This window comes from Onthophagus taurus, chromosome 1, assembly GCF_036711975.1.
Source record: "Onthophagus taurus isolate NC chromosome 1, IU_Otau_3.0, whole genome shotgun sequence".
Classification (NCBI taxonomy): Eukaryota; Metazoa; Arthropoda; class Insecta; order Coleoptera; family Scarabaeidae; genus Onthophagus; species Onthophagus taurus.
Window position 1 is genome coordinate 6,245,382 of NC_091966.1, and position 26,090 is coordinate 6,271,471.

The 26,090-nt window shown below is 32.8% G+C and overlaps 3 protein-coding genes and 1 long non-coding RNA gene across 4 annotated transcripts; 2 read left to right on the forward strand and 2 right to left on the reverse strand.

Moving 5' to 3' along the window:
• Window positions 1–749: 749 nt before the first annotated feature.
• On the forward strand, window positions 750–12,265 carry LOC111419323 (sulfhydryl oxidase 1-like). Its single transcript, XM_023052100.2, has 2 exons — window positions 750–2,707; window positions 11,888–12,265. Exons 1-2 carry the CDS (start codon window positions 871–873, stop codon window positions 11,968–11,970), a joined length of 1,920 nt encoding a protein of 639 aa, XP_022907868.2. The 5' UTR covers window positions 750–870; the 3' UTR covers window positions 11,971–12,265.
• LOC139429735 (uncharacterized) lies at window positions 2,729–9,557 on the forward strand. The gene is made up of 2 exons (XR_011640294.1): window positions 2,729–4,599; window positions 4,657–9,557. It is a non-coding gene; the product is annotated as an uncharacterized lncRNA (long non-coding RNA).
• Window positions 9,644–17,807, reverse strand: LOC111419324 (flotillin-1-like). The gene is made up of 7 exons (XM_023052102.2): window positions 17,636–17,807; window positions 17,393–17,468; window positions 17,230–17,320; window positions 12,296–12,559; window positions 11,207–11,821; window positions 10,785–10,949; window positions 9,644–10,289 (listed from the first exon to the last, which is right to left on the reverse strand). Exons 1-7 carry the CDS (start codon window positions 17,685–17,687, stop codon window positions 10,269–10,271), a joined length of 1,284 nt encoding a protein of 427 aa, XP_022907870.1. The 5' UTR covers window positions 17,688–17,807; the 3' UTR covers window positions 9,644–10,268.
• A 36-nt stretch (window positions 17,808–17,843) lies between these two features.
• Window positions 17,844–21,731, reverse strand: LOC111419319 (flotillin-1-like). Its single transcript, XM_023052096.2, has 5 exons — window positions 21,664–21,731; window positions 21,526–21,601; window positions 20,506–21,475; window positions 18,013–18,177; window positions 17,844–17,961 (listed from the first exon to the last, which is right to left on the reverse strand). The coding sequence occupies exons 1-5, from the start codon at window positions 21,713–21,715 to the stop codon at window positions 17,932–17,934; spliced, it is 1,293 nt and encodes a 430-aa protein (XP_022907864.1). The 5' UTR covers window positions 21,716–21,731; the 3' UTR covers window positions 17,844–17,931.
• Window positions 21,732–26,090: the final 4,359 nt, after the last annotated feature.

Consider the following 26,090-nt stretch of genomic DNA (forward strand, 5'->3'; position numbering starts at 1 on the left):
ATCGTGTTGTCACGTATAGGCACATGTATAGGCTATCTTTTATTCTGACTGTATCGAACCAGTGACGTCAATTTGCGGGGTAATAATCGATACTACAGAGGCATAGGGAATGAGGTAACCTTATGTTCTATAAACCTTGGTTTATTCAACGGACCTTGCATTGCCAGGTTAAACAGCACTGGCGCCAGTCCATCTCCTTGTTTCAGAACTTGGTTTATCTTGAAAGCTTCAGTTAAGCTTCCTTGTATTTTAATTCTATCTGCGAATTCATTCATAATTCATAAGTAAAGCATGTTAATCTTACCAGTTTTGGTGGGAAAATCCTGCATGAAACTGAGAAGTTTTTCTCTGTGGATACTGTCGTAAGCTTACTTAAAATCTTATGTTAAACACCAAACATTTTTCCAAGACAAGTTTTACCACGAAAAACTGGTTTGTTGTTGAACGTTTTTGGCGGGGAAAGTACCAACTTCAAATTAAAAAATTTATTTTTTTAAATTTATACGTTTCATCAACTAGACTCAACATTATAATCAATTAATCTAATTTCTCAATTAAAGTTTATATTTAAAAAAAAATAGTATCTTCATTTTAATGAGACTTTTTATCGTGATAATTTAATTTTAATTATTTCCCAAGAGTATTAACACATTGTGTGTTAATGTGATAATTAATGAAAATATGGTGGGGATTTCGATGTTACATTCGAAATCGTACATTAAAATCACGTAAATTATAAATTTCTCCTCAGTTGAGTTCGTGATATAACCTCGCCACGTCGAACTGTCAAAACATACATAACCTCGAAATACGGCACGAAACCGATTCAAATCAAAGCTTTTAAAGAAAGCGAATTAAAAAGCTACGAGAATGTCATCATTGACAAAAAGTTTTTTAGTGTTTTCTGTGTTAATAGTTGTAATATTTAATATAAAATCATCACAATGCGCTTCGTTAACATTAAAAGAACAAGAAAAGTATAAAAGTTTAATTGAAGGACAAGGTTTATACACGACTGACGACGATGTGCACGTTTTAACGGCGAATAATTTTAATGGGGAATTATACGGTCAGAAAAACGCGTGGTTTATAGAATTTTATAACAGCTGGTGTGGGTTTTGTCAACGATACGCCCCCTTATGGAAATCATTGGGGAGTGATACCCGAAATTGGAAAGATATGGTTAAAATCGGAGCTATCGATTGCTCAAACGAAGATAATTCCCCAATTTGCCGTGAATTTGAAATAATGAGTTTCCCAACGTTGAGGTATTTCCACGAAGATTACGAACAAGGAAAATACGGCGTTGGAGTCTCAAAAGGAGAAGATATGGCCCAACAAAAACGCCACTTAGTTAACCAGATCATAACAGATGTTTTAGAAGGTCGTGGTAAGCAATATCGCGGTTTAAAACCATATAATCAAACTAATTTAAACGAGTTATACGCCGATATAAAAGATAATAACGCAAAATATGGTATTTTAATTTTTGACAAAGATGACTCTTTAACCGGTGCAGAAGTTGCGCTAGATTTACAAAGCGTTAAAGAAATAATCGTACGTTTTACATATCCCAACAATTCCGCCTTAATAAAATTCGCACAAATTGAAATATTTCCTTCCATGATTGTAATGGACTCAGAAAAGAATACACAAAAGTTTGCAGATGGTTTAAAAAGTCGCGAAAGCATGAAAATGGCAATAAGACAATTTATGGAACGAAAAATGATTGAAATACCTCCCGTGGAAGAAGAAGAAGAAAAGAAGAAAAGCGAGATATTTACCGGAAAATGGTTAGAATCTGAAGTTCCTGATTCAATCGCTTTATTAGAAGCATACGAAAAAAGGGCGCTTAAAGAAAAAATTAAAAAAATGAAAGATGTAGTTTTTCAAATGGATTTAGAAACTGCGTTGAGGTGGTCGTTAAAACGCGAAGTATCTCGCGTTAAAGTGATCGAAAACGAAAAAAGAACTGCTTTGATTAATTATTTAGATGTTATTATTAAATATTTCCCATTAGGGAAAAATGCAAAACAATTTTTAAACGATTTAAAACAAAAAATTGTTTCAACAACATCAATCGAAGGAAAAGAAATTTCTAACATAATCAAATCCGCTGAAACCGAAATTAATCCGTTATTTTCGTCATCAGAAAATTGGTTAGGTTGCGAGGGAAGTTCCCCAGAGCATCGGGGGTATCCATGCGGGTTATGGAAAATGTTTCATTTCTTGACTGTAAATGCAGCTGAATTATCTACAGAAAAAGATAAACCTTTAGAAGTATTATTAGCGATGGAAGGTTATATCAAAAACTTTTTTGGTTGCCACGATTGCGCGCAACATTTCCTTGAAATGACTGTTAAAAAAAATATGCGTCAAGTTGAAAGTTTAGACTCGGCTATTATTTGGTTATGGATGGCTCATAACGATGCTAATAAAAGATTAGCCGGGGATGACACCGAAGACCCTCAATACCCTAAAGTACAATTTCCTTCCTCTGAGAATTGCCCAACGTGTCGTTACACAAACGGAAGTTGGAATTTAGTTGAAGTCTTAAAGTATTTGAAAGTTATGTATGGTGGGGTTCATGTGAGATATATCGGATCGGATTCGAGAGTACTTCACGCGGGGTTGGAAGGAAATTTAGAAGAAAATTTTCACGATAAATCGTCGTCGAACTTGGCTGCTCTGAAAGGATTAGATACGAGTATGTGTATCCTTTATTCCGTTTCATTTCTATTGATTATTTACGTGATATTTCGAATGTTTTTGAGACGGGGTTACCGAAAGAAGCTTTACGTACATGATTTATTAGGGAAAGTTTGAAAACAGGTCTAAAAAATTTTTATTTCATCACAAATACGTAAAAAAATTATTTCAAATTTTTATTTTTATGATTTAACCCTTTAATGCAATTTAATTTTTTTAAAAATCATTTTTAAATTGAAGATTTTTTTAAAACAAGTCGAAACATGATCTTCATTTAAATACAATCATGTAAGTATTAACTTTTTTGCTATACATTTCCGATTTTAAGGTCATTATTATTATAAGGTATTAAGTTAATATGATTTGGGGCGATTTAAATTAAGGTTAATATGGATTAATGGTTTACAACGTAATCCTCAGGATCAGTGTTGCTACAATGTCAAGTTTAAGTAATTCGTTAATAATGTGCATTAAATTTTTTTTTAAATTATTAATTTTTATTAAAACCCGATAAATTAATAAGTGACTCATACCAAAAACATTAAAACTGGCTTCTCCCGGTGCAAACGGGTTGGTGGCAACTCTGCTTGGGATAAACAGTAAAGATTAAATACAAGTGTCTCACGTAACTGGTTCGTTAGAACGTCTGCAGGTTCCACTATTCGTAGACATTTGAAATTTTGGTATAGTAGACGCCACGAGAGCTGGCAGTAAATCATCGATTTCCACTCTTACAAATGCCATACGTAGTTCACAAACCGCTAGAGAGTAATGTGTGTTAGAAAGAGATAGCATTAGTTTAATATGTCTGCTGTATAATTCAAATGGGCACGTCGAAAAAGTACGTCTGTTCTTCTAAGGGACAAGGTCCGTTGAGTAAACATACTATATAAGGTTATCCAACTCCCTATGAACGTATCCCCTCCGCAAAGGCCCATCGACAAAGGCCTTGTTGTAACGTCATTGGAAGAATTGTCATTTCTGTTTTCATTTATATACGTAAACCAACAGAAACTCCTTATTTCTTGAGTTTAATAACACTTGTTTAATTTTTAAATAATTATTTACATAAATATTATTATTATATTCTATTAAATTTATATTGTATCATAAAGGTGTCTCAAAATGAACGCAAGATTTGAATTAAATAGAAAACACAGTTTTTAGTCTTTTGATTGTATCATTCAATTTCGGCAAAAAGAACTGTGTTAACATGTCGCGATATCGAGCACCAGTAACAGTCACTGCTTGACCAGCCTCATTTACAAAAAAGTATGGTCCAATTACGCCTCCAGCCCAAAATCCACACCAAACAGTGACACGTTGTGGATGCATTTGTTTTTCGACAATCACATGTGGGTTTTCAGAACCCCAAAAGCGGCAGTTTTGGCGATTAACAAACCCATCAAGGTGAAAATGTGCTTCGTCGCTTAGGATGATTTTGCTCGAAAAATCAGCATTCATTTGTTGATGCTCAATAATCCATTCAACAAACTCTCTACGCTGTGCATGGTCATTGGGCTTCAGTTGTTGTGTTAATTGAATTTTGTAAGCATGTAGGCACAGATCTTTAGTGAGTGTACGCTGTAGAGAGCTTCTTGAAATTTGCAATTCTTGTCCACTACGCCGAATTGAGGTTCCTGGATTGTCGCCGACACTCGCACGCACTGCTTCGATATTGACATTTGAACGGCTTGTTTTTGGACGACCAGTGTGTTTGGTGTCTCCAACGGATCCTGTCTCCCGAAAATTTTCAATTAATCTCTTCACAGTTGACGAAGTTAAAACAGTATTCCGACCATATTTTGTACGAAATTTTCGAACTGCGGCCGCCAAGCAGTCATTATTTTTGAAATATTGTTCAATAATGAAGACACGTTGTTCTATTGTGTAACGCTCCATTTTTACTAACCCTAAACTGTCAACTGTCGATTTATTTTTTTTTAGGGTTGTCAACACTTTACTGCATGAATGGCGGCAAATTGAAATCTTGCGTTAATTTTGGGACACCTTTATTGTTATATTTTTCCTCCAATGACGTCAAGTTTCCCACCTCACCCCGCCAACGTCAAGTTGGATGTAACTCTACAATTATAACCTCAAATCGAAACGTCTTGTGAGCGTTGTCATGAATCTGTTAGTGTTTTTCCAAACCGAAAATGTTTTCTTTGAAAAGGAAAATCATTAATCATTAAATAATATTTTTGACAATGTTTGACATATAACCTCCATTTAACTAACATAACCTACATTTAAATGTATATGGTGAAATAATCTAAGTCGTACGTCCATATCTTGATTCATACCATTTTTAAGCGATCTGTCACTGCCAGCTCTCGTGGTTTCTACTATAGCATGGGTTATTCATTCGAAACTTTCGATCTAAAATATTTTTTTCCGGTCTACCGGAAGTAGACCATAACTTCGTTATTTTAAATGGAAAGCTATAGTTTTTATTACACCATTTAATTGTACAGGTGTCCCAATTTCGATGTACGCATAGGCTATCTCCGAAACTAAAAGAAATAGAAAAAAAGTTGTGAAAGTAACTTACAATGAGTTATGCTCATATTTCGTTAATTTTTAAAATTAGAGAAATGGGGTTGATATGCAACCTTCCTTTTTTAATTTATTCGTAAAATAGACGGTTTGTTTGGGTGTAATATACAGGGTGATTCACATAAGAATCGACAGAGAGCAGGGACATGCAGAGGACAATAAATTAAGATGATTTATCGCAACTTATCTTTATACTAAGTTGTACCCTTGAGGAGTTATAGGTCTTCAAAGTGGGGTCTTAAATTTTTAAAACATTCAATATTTTCGTATAATACATTAAGCTAGAAAAACCAAATTTGGTATACGTTATATGTGTACCGAGCGTATTAATTGGTAGCAAGTTGAGACCAATTGTGGCATTTTAAAAATTTACAATCAAAATACCTCGAAAACGAAAGACGGTAGGTACCAATAACTTTTATGAAAGTCAACATATTTTTTTACGTACAATTAAAAGGCGTAATAAGAACTATAGCATTCCATTTAAAATAACGAAGTTATGGTCCACTTCCGGTAGACCGGAAGTATCTACTAGTATCGGAAGTGTATAAATTGACAATTGATAAACAGTTTTAAGTTGCACCAAACCCGATAAAATATGGTGTTAAGTATTTTCTTAAATTCTAAAACAGTTCAACTCTTGATAAGCTGTAACTTTTATTAAAAATTTTTCAAAGTTTTTCCAACAATGATAGCTTAGCCTAACAATATACTTGTCACAAAGCACATTCCAAACTTTTCCTAAAACATGGTGAGATCTCACCAACCATTAATGGAGGAGCTCTATAGTGCGATAAAGACTCAAACAGCCTTAATAACTAATATTATAACGTTATGGTAATCTCTCATCTAATCAGCTTTGAGAAGTAATGATATTTATTTCATATCGCACGACAGAGACATTGGAGAAAACTATTTTAACTTTTGTATTGGACATAACGATCATTTTGTTCATTTTAAAATGACGACATAATCACGATATATAATTTCCCGTAGAATATTTCAATTTAATCGTTTTTGATTAGATTTTTCGCTATTGGCTTAGAGATACTTCTAAAATCATTGCTCAATTTTGTTTTTACTGCTGAGGATAACCTCTTTCCACGTCTTCTCTCCAGAACCGCTTGAAAATATAGTTGTGCTCTCTCTTTGACTAATAGGTCCATTAGAGTCCAAATAAAACTTGTTAAGAATTAGAAAAGGAACAACCTTGTTGTTCAAGAAATGGAATTCAAGATTATCTTCCTAATTATAGTTTGTATCAAAATATTTTTCAAATAAAACTTGTTGAGAATTAAACAAGGAACAACTTTTGTTGGTACTATTTTTTAAAATTATTAATTTTTTTATTTCCCTGCGAACAGTACAGTAATGGAATTCAAGATTATCTTCCTAATTATTGTTTGTATCAAATAAAACTTGTTGAGAATTAAACAAGGAACAACTTTTGTTAGCACCCTTTTTTAAAATTCTCAATATTAGGAGGTAATCCCGCTTTTACTTGAATATCTTCCGTTGGTGCCGTAAGATATGTCGACGCATATCGTAAGTCTTCTATTTACCATCGTCAGTAATTCCTGAATGCGTTTGTACTTTAGACATCGTCACCACGTTGGTCTAGTGTATAGAATTACAAACGTCACTGTTGATAATAATCGTCTTCTCCTTGACTTTGGTGCTCCCAAACTTGGTATCAGCCTCAGAATTAGGTTATACACGAAAGTTGCTTTATTTGTTAATCTACTACGTGTTTTATCACAGGAATGTCTTTATTAAGAAACACTCCTAAATATTTACCTTTCTCCAAACTGTAGATTACAGTACCATTTACTTGTTAGTTCAGGGTTCTTAATTTCCTTCTCACTTGCAATAATACCAGTTCTCTTTTTTGCTCAGCTATATTCCTATTTCGCCTTCTCTTCTAACTGTCCTCCGTCTCTGCTCAAGTACCAGGTCAGTTTTCAATACTGCATAGTACCACTGCTTGTGGTACTTCGCAAAGTACTTTGTAGATCTTTCCATTCGGAGCTATTACATTCCTTTCAGAGAGATATCTCTTTATCATTTCCAATAAATACGGGTTGGTATTTCCCTCTATTAGCACTGTTACTATTGTTTGCATGGTGCGGAATTAAATGAGAACAGAAAATTAAACTTCTTTCATCTTTAAAGCTTATTCCTTTATTTTATAAACGATTTTCCCCCCTGTTGATCCCCCTTTTCTATAACCGTATTGATTGTCTTAAAAGAGTGTTGTTATCAACTTGTAACCGAATTGTAACCGGTTTCTTAGTAAGCCTTCCAATAACTTCTCAGTTGTATCTAAGAGATAGAGTGGCCTATATCCCATACATTGTCCAGAGTTTTTTTTGTATATTTTGATACTACCCAGCCCAATCTAATCCGTCTAATCTAATCCGTTCCGACTTGTCTTAAACCTAAATACTTTAATCGATATAGGTTTCTGAGATGAAGAATCAATAAAAGTAGAAACTTCTTCTGGCTTATTGTGACGCTTCGTAATTCCTGGTTCTACTGCTTCTGTGATACTGAGGTCCAGCTGACTTTCCATCGCTTTGAAAGTCTATCAGTCTTTTTGTGTATGTTTTGGCTTCTTTTGCACATTTTTCCAGACACGACTGACATTTTTGATACATTTTCACCGTCTCTGCCGAACCCATCCGACGATCTCTGGAGTGTTGCATTTTTCTCTCATTTCTGTGTTTCTCTTACGATTCATTAGAGTATATCCGGATACTCGAATTGTGTCGACTTTTGCTTCCGCTGCATACGTAACCCTTGTATATTTTGGCCTTGGTTGCGATTGATAGATGGTTGCCTTTATGGCTTGTTTTGCGACGCTGATCTTAAATCTCCATATATTATGTATGCATTGATTCATTCTATGATGTTAGGGTGTAATCATCCAGATTGATACAGATGGTGTCTTCTGCATTTAGACATATCTGGTATTTAGAACTTACCTAGATTGGTAAAAATAATGATTTCTAGATATTATAAGAATTCAAAAACGTTTTCGACATCGATAGGAATATAAATTTCCGTAAATTTTAGGAAAAATGTAGATCTCATCACTTTCTAAATCGACAAAGATAGTGTCTATGATCATAAAGAAATTCCTATCCAAATCTTCAAATGCCTCGCATCTTGATTACAATATTTACATATAGAGAGTATTAATTAGTACTATTTGGATTTAAATTGTTATTACAAGATTATATGATATAATCGAATTTGGTGTCACTTAAAATTGCACATTAAGTAGAAAAACTCAAAAATTTTTGGTTTTAAGGGAAGGGTTTAAATCATTCCAACATTTTTAACTTATGAATTACAAGAAATTTTAATCTTAAAAGCAACGATAAGAATTCGAAGTGTTGTAAAAAAACTTAGAAATGCAAGAATTTAAATAAACACCTTGAACTCCATTCATTCTTAACTTGTTACAAACATTTCTTTTAAATTTTAATCAGATATTTGTGTTTGGACTTGTTTTAAATTTATTTTTTGTTTTAAAATAATAACCATAAAAATGTAAATATTTCTGTAAATATTTCTACAACTTAGAAATGTAAATATTCAAAATGCATTGTTGGGTTAAATCTCTTTTTGAATACGTTCTAAAGTCTTCCACTACTTCGTAACACATCAAAAACTCTTTAAAAGTTGATTTAAGTATTATAATTTTTATCGGTTACATTTTCTTTATCGTTATCTTCATAATTTTTATCACTTTTATGGTCCGTCGAAACCGCAATTACAAGAAAAACCGAATTTATTTTATTTTAAAGAATTTTTAAATTCTCTTAAATGTTTTTTTAATGATTCAAAGAGAAATTGACTAAGCAGGTTTAAATCAATAGTGACCAACACTATTTCTTCTTATTCATCATTATTATTCACCTCAATTTCCTTTTTGTATGATTAATTTGTTTTGAGAGGGAACAAAGTTTCCTTTTTTGTAAAATGAATGATCTCATTCTTATCGCGGACAAAAAAAAAACCTTCGATCCCAAGAAATTATTGTAATCTTGCCAAATCTTTATATTTCTTATTAGCTTTAAGGAGAAATTAAAAAGAAAGTATTTATACAGGTTCCTTTAATAGATTAAATTTATTAATTAGATTTTTTTTAATTGTTAATTGTGGTTTTGAAAACAATTTTGATTTGAATTTCACGATTTATCTGGGATACCTGTATGTGATAAAATTTAACTACGTAAGGTCAATTTTATTAACATTAATAAATAATAAAATTGTCGAAATGACGCAAAGAAGTTTTCTTTTTTTGTTACGTGACTGTTTTATTATGTGTTTTGTGACGTAGAAGTGAGTAAGATATAAAAACAAGTAATTATTTTCAAAATTTCTTTCTTTATTTAACATTTAGTGTAACATTAAAGGTTTTTTTAAAATAATGTTGACAGTTAAGGAGTATTATTACAAATAGTATTTATATCTTTTTTTTTTTTGTTAAGGCAGTTAACCACACATTTATAAAGTTAATGATTATTTTGTTTACATGAATCAAGCTAAATAATCTAAGCTATTAATTGGATAAAATGTTGTGCAATGAAAGATAGTTAAAAAAGACGAAATCAAATTAATAATGGAAGACAAAAATATATTAAAAAAAAAGAAAGATATATATTATTAATTTTTTATCATAAAATACTTAAATAAAAATATCTCTTTTAATAATTACTTCATTTTTGTGCCTATTACTTTATTTATTTTATTATTATTTTTTTTTGGCACTTATACTTCTATTTGTACTTAAAAACACAAAATACTTAAAATTGTATAAAGAAAATGCACCTTCTACCATCATGTTTGAGTGTATGTTTGAGTTATACTTAGGTATTATACAAAATAATTGCAAAAAGTTTAAAAATAACATTTTAAATCAATACCAAATTAATTTTCAATTTTATCCATCAGAACGTATTGCAATTTACCACCCAGCGCTTCGCCTTTAATTAGGCTGCTGCATGTACAGACTAAAAATAACAAAAAAAAATTAATAACAATAACAATTAAAACAAAAATATATAATAATAAAAATAAATAGGGATACAATGTGACACCTGTTGATAAGATAAGTAACTATGGTAATTTCCAACTAGCGCCATCTTTTAAGTACCTACCAAATTCAGTTTTTAAAAGTACAGGAATTTTCTTAACCCATTTGCATCATTGAACAAAAATGACAAAGTTAAATCACCAAATTTCTTTTTATTATACAATTGCTCACGTATGATGTATGTTTAGGATCATTATCTTGTTGGAATCACAACACAGTCGAAAGGTTGAGTTTTTGAGAGCTTTAAATAACATATTTATACATATATTGTAGCTAAATGTATCTGGGTTTATGATGCAAATGAGTTAATATAAAAAAACCATCCACATAATCAATTCAAATCATTCACTTCATAAATTTATAACAGATAAAAATCCCTAGTTCTTTTTATTTCAGCTTTATTGCTGCTTACCTTAACGATATCGACCCCTGTCATGTTCTTGACCAACTCTGGAACCTTATTGACAATGTTGAGGACTTCTCCGGTGAGTTTCACGGCACCTATATCACCCTGTCCAGATGAAACCATCGTAATTTTTTTTGTTTGACATAATGGCGCTGCTACTTCGGCTGTAATCTACAAGAAGATGTTTAAAAATTAATTCTTGGAATAATTAACATTTATCTATTCAAACAACATACAGGTTGTTTTTATTATGAATGTGCCACTTCTTTGCCTTGGTAATTAAGGGCATGTGACTTAAACAAGAATTTTGAATCATTGAAACGTTTCGAAACTATTTAAATAAATATAAATAAATTGATAGATTCATAGGAATCACCAAAATAGTGGATAAATATTAATTTGGGAAAAATAATATTAATATTATTTACTTTTGGTAGAACATCCAAAAGCATATCGATCATCGCCGCTTCTTTATATTCCTTCCAAGCATCCGCTTTTCTCGCCATAAGTTCCGCTTCCGCTTTCGCTTTAACTTCAGTCGCGTAAGCCTCTGCTTCCCCTTTAAGTTTAATAGATTCGGCTTCAGCCTGAGCTTCCAATAAAACCTTTTTATTATTCGCCTCGGCAATTTTTTCCAAACGATATTTCTCCGCTTCCGCTGGTCTCCTAATTTTCGCCTCCAACTCCCGTTCTTTCCTTCCGATTTCCTGTTCCTCAACGGCGATTTGTCGCGTTCTTTCAACCACTTTAATCTGCATTTTTTCCTCCATAATTCTCTGTTTCGTTTTGGCCGCTTGTAATTCATACGCTAAATCGGCTTCCGCGTTTTTCGTTTGAACCTCGACGTCGTAAGCGGCTTTTTTAAGTTCGAAATCACGTCGGGCTTTCGCTATTTCCGTGTCGTTTAATAAAACGGAGGCCATTCGTTGTTCTTCGGCGATCGCCTCTTTTATTTGAGCGTCACAACGGGCTTCTGCTTCACCGATACGGGCGTCGCGTTTTACTTCGGCCGTTCGAGCCATTCCCAAACTCTTTAGGTAACCCTAAAAGTATAAAATAATACATTTTTAATTGTTTTATTTGTATTAATTGATTTTTATGGTTTTTAGAATCGGAAGTGAAAATGGATGAGTTAAAACTGTTTGAAACATCTACCTCCTACTATGAGAAGAGAATGAGGGGGTTAAAATAAATAAAAAAAGCAGCTTAACAAATAATAGAATAGGGGATGAAGGGGTTTAGTTCTTGTTGGTTTGTTTAATTAACGTACCTTAGCGCCCTATTTGTAGCAATAAAATAAAAGAAAAACAAGCTAATTATTATAAAAATGATTAATAATAGCACATCTTTTAAAAAAGGGTCCATTAATTGTTAATTAAAATAATAACATCACTTTTTTAAGAAAAAAACGTTATCATCACCTTTTAACAAGTAATTTTACCTTGGATTAAGAGAAATAAATTAAAAAAATGATTAAAAAAACTGTATTTTCTTTGTTTTATTTATTTTTTAATTACCTCTTCATCCCTAATATCCTTTAAGGTGTATGAAACGACCGTAATTCCCATATTCACTAAATCAGAAGAAGCAACTTCAAAGACTTGCTTGCTAAACTTCTTCCTGTCTTTGTAAATTTCTTCGACCGTCATCGAACCCATTATCGCTCTTTGATGACCTTCGAGAGTGACAAGAGCTATGTGTTGAATTTCGTGTTCAGTTCTTCCAAGGAATTGTTCGCAAGCTGCCAAAAGCATCTCTTCATTTTGCCCTTGTATCTTAACCTAAAGACATTTAAATAAACGTTAGTCATTAAAATGATATTGATATCTATTAGATTGAAGAGTTCTTATTCAATTACACGCCTACTCCAAACTTAATGTAAAAGAGGCTAACAAACATCATGAATAAATAAGAAATAATATGTTGGAAATCTTTGGTTGGGAAATCCAGTACTGTTCAATCTCTATCACCAGTTTCTAACCAAATTTTGACTTATGTTGTAGTTGGCAACTTAATTAAGGTAATGAAAATGAATATGAAGGAATGTTGGGGGAATGTTGAAGCCTAAAACTTATGCTATAATTTGTATAAATGATCGCGAAAATAACATTTAAAGTGTGTTAATGTTTTATCACATAGGTGAGATGCAAAATTGCTTAATCAAAATAATCTGGCCATTTTTATATGTAAATAAACCACAGCAAATAAATAATTTAGTTATTCAAAGTGTATACTAGTCCCACATGTTCAAAGTTAATATAATATATGTTAAACATTGTTTGCATTTAAGACGTAATGGTACGTGTCAAAAATGTATATGCGTTCCTTATGTTAACCCAATGCTTTGTGAGTGTTGTATGTATGCTTGTATAATTATTGGAGAACTGGCTTAAAGTATTTGTAACAGCTAAGACGCTTAGAAATGTGTCTTTGACTCCAACCCTACCTGGACATCTTTCTTCGAGATTAAGTCTTTTAAAGTGGAACAATCACACAGCCCTAATCTAGTACAGTGAAACCTCGGTATATTACCATAATCCGTTTCTTATATTTGGACTTATACCGAATAAGACGAATACCGAACCAACCTTTCCCATATCCAGTAATGTAAAAATAATTAATCTAATTAAGACACTTTGTAAAAAACTGAACTATATTACAGATTTTTAAAGTTATGATATTAAACTAATTATTTCAGTAATAATTATTAAAACAAAACAAACTGATTAAAACCCTACTACTAAAATATAAAAACAAAAATTTTAAAAATTTATATTCTAAAGAAGAAGAGCCTCATTCTGGGTTTTGTTACTTTTCTATCTTCTTTCACTTTGTACTTGGATCAGCAACTTTTATTAAAAATCTGTCCAAAGAACTTTGTGCTTGTCTTTTTCTTAGAATGTCTCTAAAATGTGAGTGTCTGGGCTTCCCAAGCGATGCTGTTACGACTTGTTTGAACTTGGTTAGGATGGTATTTTTCTGCAAAATTTTTCACGTCCATCCATTGATGCTCATCATGTTCCATTTCCTGTAACAACTCAGTGGTCAGTTCTTGATTATGTTCTTCCAGCAATTCTTCTGCATCATCATCAGTCATCACATACATCTAGTTCCATGGCTCTGGCCAGGGAAACAATATCCTTCACTATAGAGCTCCTAGATTCGACATTTCTTTCGGTTACTACTTGTAGCCACAAATTTCTCCAAGCGGAATTCATAATTCTGTGAGAAACTTCCTGCCAAGCTTTATCAATGAGCGATATAGCCTGTACAATATTAAAATAATTTTTCCAGAACTCTATCAGGATTAATTCTGCCTCTCTCTTACTTCAAAACACTTCTGGAATAAGGCTTTAGTATAAAGTTTTTTGAAATTACTTATGACCTGCTGATCCATAGGCTGAATGAGAGGAGTGATATTAGGTGCAAGAAACTTTATAGTAATGAAATCGAACTCAGACAAAACACAATCCTTCAAACTTGGTGGATCAGGTGCATTATCCATTAGTAGAACAGCTTTTAAAGGTAGATTGTTTTCTTAGAAATAACGTTTTACACTTGGTCCAAACACAACATTAAACTTTGAAATTATAATGAAATGTTGTCTCGTTATCCAAGCTTTGCTATTTGATCTCCACATAACAGGCAGCTGAGACTTCTGGACTTTATGTTGTTTAAATGTCCTCGAGTTTTCAGAATGGTAGATCAGTAAACACTTCATTTTACAATCCTCACTAGCATTGCTGCAAAGCAGTAAAGTTAGTCTGTCTTTCATTGGCTTGTACTCTGGTAGTGTCTTCTGTTCTTGTGTGATATAGGTCCTATTTGGCATTTTCTTCCAAAACAAACCAGTTTCGTCACAATTGAAAACATGCTGGGGACTAAACCGCTCAGTTTCTACAAATTCTCCAAAATGTTTAATAAATTCATTGGCGGCAATTTTATCGGCACTAGCTTTTTCCCCATGTCGTACAACATTATGAATACCACTTCTTTTTTTTTTAAATTCGCAAACCAACCATAGCTGGCTTTAAACACCTCACCTTCCTGACTAGTTCCTGCTTGGCTTTTCACGAGATTAGCATGTATGTTTTTAGCTTTCACGAATATAATTGCCTCTGATAAGCACATTGTTTTTCTGTTATCCAAAGCAAATGTAATGATCTAATGTCTTTAATCTCTGTTTAGAAATTGATTTAACCCCTTTTGCAACGTTAGCATATTTAATAACCTCTTTATTTTTCACGATTGTCGACATCGTCGTTCTCAGAATGCGGTACGCAAGAGTTAAAGCTCGAATACGAATGCCATCTTCATATTTCTTAACAATCTCCTTTTTCTGCTCAATTTGTTAAAAGAGGTCGTATGCAGAATTGGTCGTATTCTAAAGCAGTCGTATACCGAGGTTCCACTGTATTGGCCTTCTCGATGCTTCCCCTCCAACCGTCTCAGTCTTTGGACAGTCTATTCAAGCTTCTCATCCCAACAATCTCTTGAGCGTGTATGGTCACGTTGTCTTCCCATCTTTCGCTTGGTCTACCAGTCATGCGTTTTCCTCCTGGTTGTCAACTAACGCGAAGTTGTAGTCTCCAGTCGTTATACTCTGCCCAACACGATATGTTCGTTTCTTACTCTGAATTAGCAGTTTGGTTTTGTCGTCATTGATCCTTAGTCCTTGACCGACTGCACTGATTTGTCAATGATATTAAGGTCATCTGCATATCCCATTTGGACGGACTTGTTTATGTAGGTTGCGTTTAGATTGACCCCAGCTCTTCTCATAACATATTTAAGTGATATGTTGAACAGTATGGGTACTTTGGAATACGCTTGATGGTATTCCCTTTTACTTTCACTCGGCATGTGCTGTGCATTTGACAAGCCTCAGTAATTTGGACAGTACATTGAGGCTGTACATTATGGTGTAGTGTTTGTTTTTGTAGACGTTGTCGTATGCTTGTTTGAAGTCTATGAAGAGCTGTCTGGTTGATCAGTTGTTGATCTACTTAGTCTGCAGCAAGACCTTGCAGTAGAATTGGAAATAGAAAATTCCCTCCTCAAGCGCGTCAATAGGCAAATACACGGGAGTAATTCGCCATCAGACTGTGATAGCAACTACTGGAAACATTCGTTTATTATGCCATATTTAGATTCGATTACTATATCCTCTGTGTATGTTTAACATAGATATCAGTCATTTAAAAGATACACACCAATATTCTCCATAGTTTTATCAATTGGAGAATATGACAGCAGAAATCAAACTTGGAAAACAAAAAAATCAAGCGGACAAGTTAAAAAATACTGAAATCATTGATCTTCTCAGCGAAACCAATCTTTTCTCCCTATCATAAGACAGGCACTTTTGACGTTAATCGCGATTCCATGAACTATACCCATTGTTGAACGCTCATTTAGTACATTTCGAAGAGTAAAGACTTAGTTGAGAAGCACTATGACAGAAGAAAGGTTCATTGAGGTTCACCTCTGGGTTTGGTTAGGACTGATTCCCACAGAATTGCTCAGGTTTCTAGAGTACAACAACTTGGTGGTGAGTCAGAATTAGGTGCAGAGAGTAACAGCATCCGCCTCTTATGATGGCATTTGGATGAGATAACAGATGACATAGCCAAGATTAGATTTAGAAGCTCTAGAAAAGCTACATGGAATAAGAATGATTTTCTGACAATTCTTTCTGCAAAACCCCAAATGTTTCCTGTACAGCTTTTTTAATCAGGTCAACATTATATGTTCATTTACTTTTAGCATCTAAAATTTAAAAAATTATAGCTATTAGACACCAATGAATAGTTATTGGACGCTTGTACAATAACAAAAAATACTTTAGACCTACCTCTAAGCGGTGTTCAATTAACTACAAGCAAACTTCTTAGCATCTTTTCCTATTAGTACATTACAACTTTCAAGAATACAATTACACCTTTCTAAAACACTTTAGATGTTATTTTTAGACCACATTATAAAGATTCTAAATTAATTAAAAGATGATTTAGATAAATTTTTTACTTATTTAGAGCCATTTTTAACTCTATTTGTACGATTAACTAATAACTTAATTGGTTTTTGGGTAAGTAACCACATTTTATAGTCTATTCTTTTTTAAATCAATAAATTGACTTTCTATTTAAACAATTATTTCGTTTTATTGTTTATATTAATTAAATGATCTTAAATTCACTGATAACATGTTTGAACACATTTAAAATATAAATATGAATCAATATAGGTTAGAGATGCTCTTTTTTAAACTGACATTGACAGTTCAATTAGGATATACATAACCTTACTTATTAAAATTTTAATTCAACTTAATCATAAAATATAGCTTTTAGGGTGATTTGAAAAAGAATAGACTGTAATAAAGTTACAATTATAAATATGTGAACTAAATTTGTTGTCCAACTATGAATACCCATACAAAAAAAATTACTTGTGCAATTCCTGTTACAGATATTGGAACTCCTTGGCTAGTATAAACCGTTGGACTTTCTACTTGAAGCGTCATAGTATTTAATGATATTCTAAAATAAAAAATAAAAATAGAATTTAATCTTTAAACAAATAAAACAAAATGATTAAAAAAATTATATTACCTTTGTACTTTTTGAATTGCTGGCCATATGAAAGCTCGTCCACCCGGTACAAGATTCGGTTTTGAATAACAACAACCTTAAAAATTTATTTAGTTAACTTATTTTAATTAATAATTTATTTCAAATTTAAATATTAATTTAAGGAATCTACTTTACCGACATCGCCTTATCACAAATAAATTGTGTACATAGACTACGCCTAAACTGTCTGTACAATTTCAAATAAAAAACAATTGTACTTACCTGATATAACCATAGCCTCATTGGGGCCACACGTAACAAATCCCCAAGTCATTTTAAAAACGCGTTAATACCTCAAAAATATAACTCTATAAACTACTTAAAATTGAAAATATCGTTTGGTATTGACCTCAAAAGATCTTTCGCTTAACGCTTTGACATCACATTACTTTAACATCTAGTGCGCATGCGCAAAAAATAAAAATATCGATTTAATTTTAATATCAATGTTCACCACTTTATTTTCTATCTACACTTAAATTTTGGATTATTTTATAATTTTTTATTTAATTATGTTCTTATTTGATTGTTTTCATTTCGTTAACAGACTAAAAAGAATTTATTAATAAAAAATTATTTTATTATTGTTTGGTTTTTACCCGAGAGATGTCGACACCCGTCATTGACTTGACGATTTTTGGAATTGTTGATACAATATTTAAAACTTCCCCGGATAATTTTGCAGCTCCAACTTCACCATTTCCGGATGAAACCATTGTCACTTTTTTCGTTTCGCATAGAGGTCCGGAAACTTCTTTCACAACCTTAATCAAATTAAAAATTAATTAATATCTTTGATATACTTCATGATGTATTTTGAATACATTAGTATATTTAAATATAAATGTTAGTGCTTATAGATAGAATCCAACTCGGGTATTCCCCGAGTTGTATATAGGATGTAAAAAATCAAGAACGGTTGTTCTAGTTTTAATTGTTACTCAGCGCTGGATTGTTGTATATTTTTATTGAGCTAAAAGTGGAACTAACACTAGAACTAGAAACATTCGGGTTTAGCCGTACATCTCTTAAGATGGCTAAAGCCGAATGGTTCTAGTTCTAGTGTTAGTTCTAGTTTTGCGATAAGCATAACGCCAACTCTAGTAACAGATGATCTGCTTGCCCTATCTCCTTTGTATTCGCATATAGAGCAGTATCAAAGTTCTAATGAGTGTCTTTACTGGGGATTTCCATGTGACCATGTGTGGAGGACGAAGAAACGGTTGAGCATGTTTTATGCCCTGCTGTTAATCGTATCAGATTCCCAATTTTTGGGTCGCAGTTTATTTCCAGGATCCAGCATTGTACTGAGTCAGGTGGAAGGATGACAGATACAAAACGAGGGATAGAAACTGTGAGAGAAGCATTAATTATGAGGATATGGGGAGAGGGTTGAAAGGGAGGGAGCGGATAACCGACTGTGAGGGCGAAGTGGGGGAGAGGGCAGAGGTTATCAAAAAACTATATGGGGGATGGGAGAAGTCAGAGAAGAGAGACGGGTTTGAAAATGGTATTCTGGAATGTAGCGGGGATTACGAATAAGGGAGGGCAGTTCTGAGAAAATTTGAAGAGATTTGAGGTGATTTGTTTGATGGAAACCTGGGTTGATGATTGAAGGAAAGATGCCGGAAGGTGATAAATGGGATTGTATGTTTGCAGAGAGGAAGAGCGTGCGTTATAGACAGTGAAGTTATAGACAGGAGTAAGACGGAGAGGAGATGGAGGCAGAAGGGGATGGTAAAAAGGCAAATCAAGTTGGAGGGAGCGAAGGTGCAGATAGTCACGGTATATAGCAAGAGAATGAAAGAGACAATAAGGCATGTCTGATTATTGGAGGGGAGTTTATGCAAGAATACGCGTATACATCGCGTATACGCAATGATAGAATGATCGAAATGATACAGCATTGTAGGATCCTGAGAGAGTGCTGGAGAGAGATTAAGGAGAGGTGGTTGATATATGGGCAGAGAGATAGGGAAGGATATCATAGCAGAGTGGGATATTCACTAACTGAGATCGACATCAGAAGAGCGAAGAGAGGTGAAATGTGGAGAGAGCTGAGAGATAGGGACAGGGACATACAGAAGCTGGAAAGAAAGTCACAGATACGGGAAAGGAGATATAATGAAAGATATGGGGCGATAGTACAAAAGAACTGCCAAAGTATCTGTTGATGGAGGAGGATGATGAAGGGAAGAGATTGGTGGCCAGATTTCACTGTGGCAATGAGGAGAGAGGGAACAGGTACTGGGCGGACTTACTTCTAATTTTGCTTGTTATCCTTGCTATATTTTTAGTGAACTAACACTAGAGCTAGAACTAGAAACATTTGGGTTTAGTCGTCTTAAGAGACACAAGGCTAAACCCAAATGTTTGTAGTTCTAAATGTAGTATGAGTTCTAGTAACAGTGCTAGGTTATGCCAAATAGCACTAGATAGCGCTAGGTTGTTATGTACTTGTAATGAACTAAACCTAGAACTAGAAACATTTGGGTTTAGCCGTACGTCTCTTAAGACGGCTCAACCCGAATGTTTCTAGTTTTAGGACTAATGTTAGTTCTAGTGACAGATTAATCGAGATTTAACTTTATTAAATATACAGTGTGTTAATTAATTATCGTACCCAGTAAAGTATGCAACCAATATCACAGATTGGTATTGCAACGCGACGAAAGTTCCTAAAAACGATGGCGACAGTTCATTAACTTTATAAGCCGTTTAAAATATATTTTAATAATTAAAAAAATATTTTAAATATAAAAAAGGCCTAACTTTCTGTCCTTTTATTTAAAATAATTTTAGTGTATCCATTGTAGATTGGAATTAATGTTTAAAGCAACCGCTAGAAACAACAATAGTTCTAAAAAGAACTGTTTCGAAAAATATAAAGACAGCAAAACATGGTTACAGAACAAAGAAAATACGAAAACTCACAAAGCGTACGACAATCACTACAATAACGTACGATCAGCTGTCAACATTTGGTTACTAATTTAAAATTATCCAAGCTACCACTACATATTGAGATATGCAGCCAACATTACATGGGTCACGTGGGTTACGAAATTAATTAACACAGTGTATTCTCTTACATTTGGTAAAACTTCCATAATCATATTAACAGTAGCCGCTTCTTTATATTCCCTCCAAGCTTCAGCTTTTTTTGCCATAACATCGGCTTCAGCTTTACTCTTATTAACGATAACTGCAGCTTGGGCTTCCCCAACAATCTTAATTTTTTCCGCTTCAGCTTCAGCAGCTAAAACCATAGCTTTTCGATTAGCTTCGGCAATTTTTTCCAATCTATATTTTTCAGCCTCCGCCGGTTTTCGAACTTTAGCATCCAAATCTTTTTCCTGTCTGATAATTTCCTGTTCGGCAACCGCAATTTGTTGCGTTCTTTCGACAACTTTTATTTGAACCTGTTCCGAGACGATATCCTGCCTAAGTTTGGCAGCCCTAAGTTCGAAAGCCAATTCGCTTTCGGCGTCTTTCGTTTGAACCTCGCGATCGTAAGCGGCCTTTTTCAGTTCAAAATCTCGTTTCGCTTCTTCGATTTTCGTTTGATTGGAAAATTCCGCTTCTTTTTGAAGGGCTGTGGCGAGAGCTCGTTTTATCTCCGCTTCACTTTTCGCTTGGCATTCGCCTATTTTTGCATCTCGTTGTACTTCGGACGTTCTCGCCATTCCTAAACTTTTTAAATAATCTTGATCGTCCCAGATATCTTTGATTGTGTAAGAAACGATCGTTAAGCCCATATTTACTAAATCGGATGAGGCTACTTTAAAGACGTTTTCGCTAAATTTTTTACGATCTTTGTAGATTTCTTCGACAGTCATTGAGCCCATTATAGCCCGTTGGTGTCCTTCTAATGTTGCGAGAGCGATTTCTTTGATTTCATCTTGTGATTTTCCTAAGAATTGTTCGCAAGCTGTGTATAACATTTCTTTATTTTGGCCATGCACCCGAATTTGTGCGATTCCCGTTACGGAAAGGGGAACACCTTGGGATGTATAAACTCTGGGAGTTTCAATTTGTAAAGTCATCGTGTTTAAATTTATGCTAAAAAAGTTTAAATGATTCAATTTTGTGAGAATTTATTGTTTTATTACCTGTTTATTTGTTGAAATGACCCCCAAACGAAGGATCTTCCACCGGCAACAAGTTTCGGCTTTGAGTGACAACATCCTTAAATACAAATAAAAATTAATTAGTAAGTATCATTTAAATAAAATAAGATGGAAAAGTACCTGAAATAACTAAAGCTTCGTTAGGACCACAAGTTATAAATCCAAAAACCATTTTGAGAATGACATATTTTTATAGTTTAATGATTCTTATCTGATTCATAAATATGGAGATAAGATAACGTGAGTTATTTTCGAATTTCAAAATTATTTAGAATATTGATTGACTCAATCAAATCAATTTATCATCTTACGAATTCTTTATGATTCACCCTATACAGGTGTACAACTTGACATGCTTAAATAGAAACCCTTAACTAGATTTGAAAAGAGTACCTAAAGGCAAGAGTGAAATTTAAGTGTCTAACAAACAGTATAATTGCCGGTCTTCTTCGGTTGGAAGGTTACCGTAGCCGGTAATTTCCATCATTCTCCATCGTTTATTTGATATGTTTTTTTGTTTCGTTCTTTTTTCTCGAACAAAAAAAAACACACACGTACACTAACAAGTATTAATCCAATTACTCCGATCGTTAATAAGCATTATTAGGTCGCGGCCGGGAGTATTATAATTTAAAATAATTGGCCCTGTCCGACTCGAAACACGGACCATTGCATGACGGTTCGCAGAAATTACCCTCTCTTTTGAGCATCATCCAACTCTTCAACGCACAAAAGTATTTTGCTTCGCTTTAATAAAAATTTTAGCAAATCCTAAAACGTATATAGGGTGATCTATTATAACAATATGTAAATAAATGTGTCTGGAGAATTTTTATTTCATAGTATATGTAGTGTATAAACAGAATGGTGATATTTTTGGAAATACTCTCAATCATTTAAATAAATCAAGAAGCCTAACATAGCGAAACCTGTTTTTATTGTTCAAATCAAAGATATTCGGAATCAAAAAAGTTTTCGGAATAAATCAGCTTCCATGGTTTCGCTGTAAAATCACCTTCAAGGTTTACGATGTTAATGTTAACGATTGATTAGAACAAAGATTCGTGTTAATGTATTGCCATGACTAATTACAGCTATCTGACAACTATGGAAACATCGGCACAGTATCTCAAAGTCTTGGAAGCCACAAGATCACCTTTCATGGAATTGTAATAAATTGGATCAGGATGAAGCAGTGTTATTACTGAACTGAACATTTGTTTGAATCGTTCATATTTACCAAATTTTAAACTTCCAGGGCAAACAGTCCATTTTATACACGTTGTTGAAGAAAAAAATTGTTTTCTCCAAAACCCTTAGAATTTAGGAATTGAAACTTTTTGAGGTTCTTAGGGAACGTTTGAGGTTTGGTTATGCCAAATTTTAAATCTCCAGGGTAAATAATTCATTTCATATACATTTTAAATAATCAACTATTTAAATCGTTCAGATTTGCCAAATTTTAAACTTTCAGGGTAAACAGTCCATTTTATACACGTTGTTGAAGAAAAAGATTGTTTTCTCCAAAACCCTTAGAATTTAGGAATTGAAACTTTTTGAGGTTGTAAGGGAACGTTTGAGGTTTGGTTATGCCAAATTTTAAATCTCCAGGATAAATAATTCATTTTATATACATTTTAAAAAGTCAACTATTTAAATTGACGTTTGTTGAATGTGAGGTTAAAGAAAAAAATTGTTTTCTCCAAAACCGTTAGGATTTAAGAAATGAAACTTTTTGAGGTTATAAAGGAATGTTTGGGGTTACTTCGTGCCAAATTTCAAGTTTCCAAGGTAAATATTTCCTTTTATACACATTAAAAGAAGACTATTTAAATTGACATTATTTATTGAATGTGAGGTTGAAGAAAAAAACTGTTTTCTCCAAAACCCAAAACCTTTAGAATTTAGGAAATGAAACTTTTTGAAGTTATAAAGGAATGTTTGAGGTTACTTCGTGCCAAATTTCAAGTATCCAAGATAAACAATTCATTCTATGCACATTTGAAAATGATATTAAATCGACATTTATTGAATGTGAGGTTGAAGAAAAAAATTCTTTTCTTCAAAACCCTTACAATTTAGGAAATGAAACTTTTTGATCTTATAAAGGAACGTTTGAGGTTTGGTTATGCCAAATTTTAAATCTCCAGGGTAAATAATTCATTTCATATACATTTTAAAATATCTGCTGTTTAAATTAACGTTTGTTGAATGTGAGGTTAAGGAACAAAATGGTTTTCTCGAAAACCGTTAGGATTTAAGAAATGAAACTTTTTGAGGTTACAAAGCAATGTTTGAGGTTACTTCGTGCCAAATTTCAAGTGTCCAAGGTAAGTAATTCATTTTATACACATTTAGAAAGAGACTATTTAAATCGATATTTATTGAATGTGAGTTTGAAGAAAAAAATTATTCTCTCCAAAATCCTTCGAATTTAGTAAATGGAACTTTTTGAGGTTATAAAGGAACGTTTGAGGTTTGGTTATGCCAAATTTTAAGTCTTCAGGGTAAATAATTCATTTTATATACATTTTAAAAAATCAACTATTTAAATTGACGTTTGTTGAATGTGAGGTTAAAGAAAAAAATAGTTTTCTCCAAAACCGTTAGGATTTAAGAAATGAAACTTTTTGAGGTTACAAATGAATGTTTGAGGTTACACCGTGCCAAATTTTAAGTGTCCAAGGTAAATAATTCATTTTATACACATTTAAAAAAAAGACTATTAAATCGACATTTATTGAATGTGAGGTTGACGAAAAAAATTGTTTTCTCCAAAACCCTTAGAATTTAGGAAATTAAACTTTTTGAGGTTATAAAGAAACGTTTCAGGTTTGGTTACACCAAATTTTAAATCTCCAGGGTAAATAGTTCATTTCATATACATTTTAAAAAATTAACTATTTAAATTGACGTTTGTTGAATGTGAGGTTAAAGAAAAAATTGTTTCTTCCAAATCCCTTAGAATTTAAGTAATGAAACTTTTTGAGGTTGTAAGGGAACTTTTGAGGTTTGGTTATGCCAAATTTTAAATCTCCAGGGTAAACAATTCATTTCATATTCATTTTAAAAATCAACTATGTAAATTGACGTTTGTTGAATGTGAGGTTAAAGAAAAAGATTGTTTTCTCCAAAACCGTTAGGATTTAAGAAATAACACTTTTTCAAGTTATAAAGAAATGTTTGAGGTTACTTCGTGCCAAATTTTAAATCTCCTGGGTAAATAATTCATTTCATATACATTTTATAAAATCAACTATTTAAATTGACGTTTGTTGAATGTGAGGTTAAAGAAAAAGATTGTTTTCTCCAAAACCGTTAGGATTTAAGAAATAACACTTTTTCAAGTTATAAAGAAATGTTTGAGGTTACTTCGTGCCAAATTTTAAATCTCCTGGGTAAATAATTCATTTCATATACATTTTATAAAATCAACTATTTAAATTGACGTTTGTTGAATGTGAGGTTAAAGAAAAAAATATGTTTTCTCCAAAACCGTTAGGATTTAAGAAATGAAACTTTTTGATGTTATAAAGGAATGTTTGAAGTTATTTCGTGCCAAATTTCAAGTGTCCAAGATAAACAGTTCATTTTATACACATTTAAAAAAAAAGACTATTTAGATAGATATTGAATATGTGGTTGAAGAAAAAAATTATTTCCTCGAAAACCCTTGGAATTTAGGAAATTAAACCTTTTGAGGTTATAAAGGGTTATTTGAGGTTTGGTTATGCCAAATTATAAGTGTTCAAAGTAAACAACTCAGTTTATATAGTTCTTAAAAAATCGAGACGTTATTAAATGAGTTAGGTTGTAGAAGAAAAAAGGTTTTCTCCAAAACCGTTCTGATTTAAGAAATTAAACTTTTTGAGGCTATAAAGGAATGCTTTAAGTTAAGCTACGTCAAACTTCAAGTTTCCAGAACAGATTCATTTTATATATGTACATTATAAAATATCAACTACTTAAATTGACGTTTTTTGAATGTGAAAAAGAAAAAAAATATTTTCTCTAAAACCATTAGGATTTAAGAAATGAAACTTTTTGAGGTTATAAAAGAACCTTGGAGATTAGGTTGTGCCAAATTTTAAGTGTCCAAGGTAGACCATTATTTTTTTTAGTGATTTCTATGTAGAACATCAAGGATTTTTAAACAGTTTTCAAGATTTTTAGTACCTAGAGTACCAAATTCTCGCCAAAAAGGTTTGAATTTAAGAAATAAAAATTTTTGAGTTTATAAGGGAACGGTTGAGGTTAATTTATACCAAAATGGCTCCGTGGTGAATCATGTTATGCCTTTTTTGTTCACTTTTTGGATGAGCATTTGGTATTTTCATGCAGAATAAGGTTCACGCAGCTAGAGTTGTTAGTGAATATCTTGTCTTGTGCTATTCCCAACATCATTTTAGCTTCGTCAAGGCTGCTTGGTCCACGTACAGTAAAGCGACCTGTACCTGCATTGCATCATCTATCCATAAGCTTTTACAAATATCGTTACATCAGTGTTATACAAAATAGTGAAAAACTCGACTGCAAGCCCCTTCAGT